The sequence below is a fragment of the Diplotaxodon limnothrissa genome, linkage group LG18 (assembly GCF_057381915.1).
Source record: "Diplotaxodon limnothrissa isolate DT_005_m linkage group LG18, D_limnothrissa_male_GT1.1, whole genome shotgun sequence".
NCBI lineage: Eukaryota > Metazoa > Chordata > Actinopteri > Cichliformes > Cichlidae > Diplotaxodon > Diplotaxodon limnothrissa.
In genome coordinates, this window is record NC_140613.1 from 10,846,517 (window position 1) to 10,853,979 (window position 7,463).

General features: G+C 41.4%; 1 protein-coding gene across 1 annotated transcript; it reads right to left on the reverse strand.

Moving 5' to 3' along the window:
• Nucleotides 1-5,415: 5,415 nt before the first annotated feature.
• Nucleotides 5,416-6,969, reverse strand: tmem200cb (transmembrane protein 200C, genome duplicate b). The gene has a single exon (XM_085378885.1). The coding sequence runs from the start codon at nucleotides 6,967-6,969 to the stop codon at nucleotides 5,416-5,418; it is 1,554 nt and encodes a 517-aa protein (XP_085235011.1).
• Nucleotides 6,970-7,463: the final 494 nt, after the last annotated feature.

Sequence of the window (7,463 nt, forward strand, 5' to 3'; positions counted from 1 at the left end):
AAGTAAAAAAAAATAAAATTTAATACAACTTATAGAAAATCCTCTGATTCTCAAAAGGCTATACAGGCAACATGGGGAACTCTAAAGGACTACTCCATTATAACATCAATGTATCCTCAGACTTAATATCTCATGAACTATGCATGTTTGAAAAAAATATACAGCTTTGGAGTTTTGGTCACAATTTGGAATTTCCCAGCTGCTTGCCTGTAATTACAACCTTCCCATGTTCCACTGGTCCAACTTGGAAAAAAAATCAACAAGCAACATGGACACCCAACACATTTAAATAGCCTTTTCCATGTTCCAGCTGTGTCACATAAATCACAGCAGCTAAGACAATGTTTTATTGGCTAATCTGTAAGTGCAGCTTGCCATTTTCAATTTACGGTGTACCTTTTCCAGAAAGAGCTGGAGGAAGAGCATGCTGGAAAACTCTTGTTTGGAGTTAATGCCTTTCCTTAAGTGGAATTCATCCTTTAAACAGGTCCTGGAAAACTTTCCTCTCCTAATAGTTTTATTAGCTTTTGCACATTTTTTGCCAAAGTTAGAAAAGATCAGCCATTTCAAAAGGTGCACATGTCTGGATTTTTCTATATGGTGATCTTCTCAAAGTAGTGGTCAACACAAACTTACAAATTCCCGGTGAAGAAGCAAATTAGCAAAAATTTTGTGGATTAAACTTTTCATAAATAATACTTATTTTACCTGCTTTGAATATTTAAACTGGCTGTATTATTATCATCATAGCAATGTATGAAATAAAAACAATGCAGCAGTGAGAGGGATGCTTTTAGCAAATGATTGAAAGAGTTTTATCACCCAAAGCTCGCTGAGGCTTTATTTGCCTTTGCAGAATGCAAACTGTTTACCTATCCTGACAGGAATGTTAGCGCTAAAGTAGCTTTGCTTGGGCACCATCTGCAGCTGGATATAGAGACAGCCATTTCATCCAGCAGTTGGTAGAGACCAAAACAGTGCTGAAAGAAGTCAAACAGACCTTATACTCTCCAATTCTTTGGCCATGCATAACAAGAAAACAAACATCTCCACGCAGTCACGACAAACTTGCTGGTTGGCTGAAGGCAAATTTTATGTTACTCAGAAGCTCGCATATTTGTGTACACAGAAAATGTAACACCAGTGTAAATGATCCACTGTGACGACTGGGTATGTAAAACAACTGTTAGCTAACAAGTTGAAAAAACAAAACAAAAACAAACAATATGTTAACTTGACCCCAAGCAACCAAAATAACAAAATATATACTACTGAAGTAAAATAATAATAATAATAATGATAATAAAAGAAACGATTTCATAGGAGTTAATGGGTTTAAAAAAAATCAGCTAAAATGTGTTTTTAGTTAGAAGGGTTTAAAAAAAACTATCAAAAAAAACCCCCCCAAAAAAAACCAAAAAAAACAACCCAACCATTCTTTGTGGTCCAAGTTGTCCTTAACGACAACGCTAACATATCAGTGAAAGACACAAAATTAAATAACACTACTTCCTCTGGTATGACAGAGTGAGAACATTTTGGCCAGTCCAAGCCAGCTCATGGGGTACAAGAAATGTTAAGCCTCAGCAAAATGCTACCAATCATCCGCAGAAACATCAAAGACTGCACACACAAGCAAGTGAACAAGACAAGTCCCACGGACTTTGGCCGGTGTTATCTCCTCAGTCCTGTACATTCAAACTCATCATTCGACCTTATAAAACTGCTGAAATTACTCAAGCGCAAATGGTCAGATGGCACTATAAAACGCACTGTCCCATATTAAGATACATACATATCTAAAAGATTAAATATCAAATAAAATTTCATTGCAGCCATATGGACCTCCCTATTAACAATGCCATGAGATGAATGTTCAGTTCAGTGTAGATGAAAGAGAATATTATAACAGAAACGTCTTCTCTATTTCAAGGAGAGGAAACACATGCTGTGACAACTTCCCCTTTCCGAATAGCCTGTCTGTGCCCAGCAAACATTTAATCAGGTGTCTGTGTGTGTCTGTGTGTGTGCGTGTCAAAGAAAACAAGAAGTGCTTCCTCAGCAGTTATGAGAAGAAACGAGTTAAGAAATAGCCCGAGAAAAATGCTGATGAGGAGATTATAGACGCATTCAGCAAATTGTAAAAGACTTGAGTCAAAAGTGTGACACAGAACTTAGATTTATCGAGGGCTTTGTATTTGTATCGGGAAGAAATGGATCTGACTTGTTTTCACTTTTAAACAGCTGTTACACGAAGTTTCTCAATGCTCCGTCACGTTAGATTTTCAAAATAAAGCGAGGTAAAGTATTGATCGCGTCTGTTTGGCCCTTTACTCTGCAGTATAATGTGTGAAGTGGCTGCCGCTTGAAACGTATTTTGTTCTAACTCCAAATTATTCCTTGTGCTTGTCTCTCTGTGTGTTTCACATTGTTGCCCATAAACACTTGTACTCACCGTTTGAAATGTAACAGATCGCCGGGAAAGCAGCAGGTCAAGTTGTGGTGGAAAGCCCGGTGATTGCAACGGAAAAAAGACATGAAAAATGAAACAGAACATTACTAAGATATGTCAGACGACGAGAATAGCCCTTTAGAAATATTAACAACCACATATAACATCCTAATGCTGCATTAATTACAAAAAAAAACCCGACTTAAGTTTGCTCGTGCTCATATAGTGACAGCCTGTTTTTCGACACACAAACTAAACAACAGTGTAAACACAAGCGAGCACTTTACCTGAGTGTTCAGCGAGGGGACACAAACTCCCCAAACGCCAGCTGTTGGTCAGGGAGCGCTACGAAGACCAGGAATCCCCTGCGTGGGTCTCGTCCGGGTGAAAGGGATCACACACCTGTGAGCGCCAAATTTGGCAAACCTTCCCAGAGACGGAGCGAGCTGACCCCGCCCCCTCCTGCCTCTAAAAAGAAATCGGCCCCGTGGTGCTCATAAACGGGCACGCCCACGACTCAACCAGCATAGACCCAGTGCCACCTGCTGGTCGCTTTATTTTTTGTACTTCTTCTTCTTCTTCTGTTTTTTTCAAACATCACATGACCACTAGATGGCCACGTTAGGCTGAGCTGCGCTGGCTCCTCTCGTGAATAGTCTGCAAACTTCGAAGTGGACTTTTTGTCTGATCCTGTAAGAACTGTTAACAATATGTAGGACTTGGAAGATGAGTGCTGTGCAACAGTCTTGAAGTACCCCTTATTTCTTTTTATTTAACAAAGAAAATAAAAATAGTCACAGGAATTTATTGAAACGGATGCAAGCATACATAGAAATGTGTATAAGGCAAAAACAGAGTCTGTGTACTTCCAATGAGCTTGAAAGTCAACGTTTTGCTATAGCTACCTTTACTCTTCAACACAGCCTGAACTGTGAACTGTCTGTTTCTTTAAGTATACTTAAGGAATTGTTCTCCAGGCTTGTTGAAGGACTGTTGGTTGACATTTGATCCCACACTGCATCAGTAATGTTAAGGTCCGGGCTTTGGGGAGGCCAATGCATGACTGATAGTGTTCACTCATGCTTTTACTGCAGTGGCAGTGTGTTTGGATCATCATTATGCTGAAAAAACAAAAAACAAAGCCGTTGCTAATCGGACACTTGACAGATGGTATTGCATGGTAGATTCAAAATCTGATGGCACTTTTATGAACGACCTTCATAAGCCCCGGAGAACTGTTGCTCAAGATCTCTTAAAAAAATACAAGAAAGCATTTTAGAAGCAAAATGTAAAGAAAGGGGCCTGGCTCTATGATGCGCAGCACTGTATACACAGTGAAGTGGCAGTGGTGCAATATGCATTTACAACAGTACAAGGCATGCATTTATCTCATATAAGTAACTATATTAAAAAAAAATATAGGGCTGGCTATAGAGTAAGTCTATTGTATTTTATGTGCACAACTTAAAGGTGTATCTATAACTGCAGTGAGGTTAAAAAGTACAATAGTACAGTAGCAGATTATGATGAAGTCATGTAGACATATGATAAACTCTATGTATAAATTGCCACAAAACAGGAGTATTGATGCACTTAGGATAACTGAATACTACCTGTTTGGGTTTTTTTTTGGTGCTAATCATACAAGTTGTATGGAAAAATCTGTTTAAGTAAATGGAGAAACAGTAATAAATGCACCTGCTTGCATACAAGGGATTGTTGAATGATTAGCATCTATCTGCCAGATCTCAGCTGAACATGATTTTCAAGGGATTTTTTTTTTAGCATTTTGAGGCCTTATTTGACAATACAGTAGAAGAGATCGTGCGGAAATGACACACAGGAAACTATCTGATCTAGACTTGTGCTCAGACCCCTATACAGCAGCCTTTGACCTCCGGGTCACCTGCTCAACCAGGTGAGTTATTGGGCACTGACAGTTATGACAGTCACTATTATCAATAAACGCCCATTTTATTTTTCCCTGTTTATTTTGTCACCCATTTGAGCAGATACTCAGCTGTTAACTTCCCTTTGTAATAGTGAAGACAATTATTAAGAAGACTGTTGTAAAGGTCACTTATAGGTCACTGGTCTCGGTTCAGCTGGCAGAAATAATAAAACATCAATACCACTGCAGTGTTTCCCAGTAATGAGAAGTACGGCTAAAGTCCAGGAAAAAAAAAATCCATACAGTCTCTACGTTTGCCACACAATCAATCATAGTCCGACTTCCAGTTTTTTAATCCTTTTAATTTTTCTTAACGCAAGTGAAACTATTTGGAGCAAACAAGCCATTTTGCATTCGTGGCATTTAATCTAATATCACACAAAGACATCTATTAGACCCAATGGAGGTGTTACAGTCAAATTTATTAAACCATGAATGTTTCATATAAACAAGTGTGTGCACATAGGGAAGACCTTGTCCTCAAGGTCCCGATCCTAAGCCAGACATCTACCTGAGATTCAGTTCAGTTCACCTATTCACGTGGTATTCACATAACAATGCAGAGAAGCAAATCTAGACTATTTAAATATCTGTGGCATATGTTAATGCTACAGTACGACATGTTGGACAGTAGTTCAGAGTGAAAGTTTTGGCAATTCTACAAGCTACAATGTTTGCCTTACTCTTATACAAAAGAAAAAAAAACCCTCATCTGATCAAATTTTCTTTTCTTTTCTTTTTTTTTTTACAAACCATTTCTAAATCTCCTTACAAGTCTTTAGTATTGCTCTTGCTACATTGAAAAAATAGAAAAATTACATCTGAATTTTGAACTGTTGGTCTGGTGTATTTATAAAGAGTCTTGCTCTTGAGTATTCATGGCTATGTTTCAATAGTCCTTAGTTGCTTACTCTCCGTGTTTCCTTTCCTCTCTAATGGCCAGCTTCACCCATTAGCAATCACATAAGAGGGTGCGAAGCAAATAACAAGACATCAAAGAGTTTTAAGAGGCCTAGGATTCTCCAGAGGTGCTCGGTGTCGCCAAATTGTCCTGTCCCTGAGCTTCTTCCTCCGCCGCTGCTGCGTCCATTGCTACTTCCTGTTTAGGGGCCACCAAAGAAGTGTCTGCGTCGGGGGCTTCGAAGGATTCACCCCCCAGGTCATTCAGTTTTATGTAGCCCTTGCTGTTGGAGTGCTCCAGACGGGGGTAGCTGAACCGCCTGGCTCTGTCACCTTGACGGCACCCAGACACAGACAAGCTGCAGCGGCGTGCTGGCCTGGGCTGATCCGTGAGAGAGTTGAGCGACAGCCGTGAACCCATTGCCCTGGCAACAGGAGATGGCGGAAACAGCTGAGGCCTCTGCGGTTGACGCTGAGCCTGCGGCACCCCCTCTTGGATACCTGTGTCGGTGTCCTCGTGGCTCCGGTGAGGAGGAGGAGAGTCCATGATCGAAGCCTCCTTCTGCTTACCGTACATCACGTCTCTCTGGCTGCTGCTGCTGCTGGCCTGTCCCTCCTCACTTATGTTTTCAGCAGCAGCTTCTATAACAACCTCCTCCTTTGAGCATCCCTCTGCCTCTGCTTTCTCCCCCACCTCACAGTTGTTCAGTTTGATTACTGGCAGGGTAAAAGCGTTCACAGAAGAGGTGACGATGGAGGTGGTCTCCCATTGTCGGGGCTGAGGTGCCTGCTCACTGCTATTGCTGTAGTCTTTATAGATGCTATAGACAGTCTCTGTGAAGCTCTGCACATCTTTGGACAAGCTACGAGGCCTGCTGACCAATGAGGAGCGTCTGAATACCTCCTCGCCATCTACCTCACCTTTGAAAGTGATTCCAGTGGAGGGCCAGGAACTGCGAGTAAGCATCCCACTTGTTGGGAATGTACCCGACGGCCCTTCTGCACTCTTTGACTGGGTGTAATTCACCATGCCGTTCAGAGGTGAGTACTCCTTTGATCGTATGCTGTGCAGATCTATCACTGTGGAGTAGATATCCCTCAGGTTTATGATTTTAGTTTTCTTGTCTCGGTTTTCATGGAGGACGGCGTTAGCACAAATGAAGAGAAAGATACCAATTCCCATCACAAGTGGTCCGAAGACTTTCAGGTTGTCTGAATACAAATAGTTATCCAGGAAGTCACAGAAAAAGCCACAGTGACGGGACGGGCTGGAAACACTGGTGTTAGAATGACTCTGGTTGAACAGATTTGATTGGCCAGAGGAAGGCTCACCACGGGTCAGGTTGGAGGTAATCTGAGGACTTTTGGAATAGCTCATCCTGCTGGTGTGAAATCCCCCGGTTCTGCGGCGCTCCTGGTATTCCTGCTGGTTCTGGCTGGGCCAGTAGCCCAGTACAGCCATGGAAATCCCAACCATAAGAACTATAATTCCAACAGCGGCCACCAAACCAGCAGGGGAGCAGAGATTGAGTTTGCCCTTCACCACCACCACATCGTTTTTCTTCTTTTTCTTGGATTTCCTCTTCCGTTTGTTCTCCGCTCGGTTTTTCGATCGGAGCGAATCCTGGCGCCTGTTCATGCGCAGCAGGCCACCCGTGGCTATCATGGTGGCGACTACACCACAGGCTTGTCACTCAGTCTGTGAGAACACAAAACAAAAGAGAGAGAAGATAAGCCTGAGGAGAGAGCAGAGAGGATGTTTACTGCATACTGCATACTACTACAAGTCAGATCTCGGTAAGCTCAAACGATAAGAGTCTTAGCATTTATCTAGTTTCACTCTAAAAAAATAAAAATGCTAACATGTGAAGGTTAGTTTAGAAGAAAGGTGTAAAGCATGGGGAGAAGTTAATTCTTTGGTGAACTTTAGAGAACCTGGCAGAGGGATTTCATTACTACTGGGTACAATGAAGTTGCCTGTTTCAAAACTTTTGCTCAAGCTGTGTATCTGCTGTACAGACATGTTTTTATTTTTCATCAAATTCTCGTCAAGAATTTCTTTAAGGTGTAAAAAAAATATCAGAGGTGGAATACTAGTAAGATATTAGCAACAAAATCTGTCCAAGGAGGACCTAAAGGAGGGCCATGGCTAATTTTCAT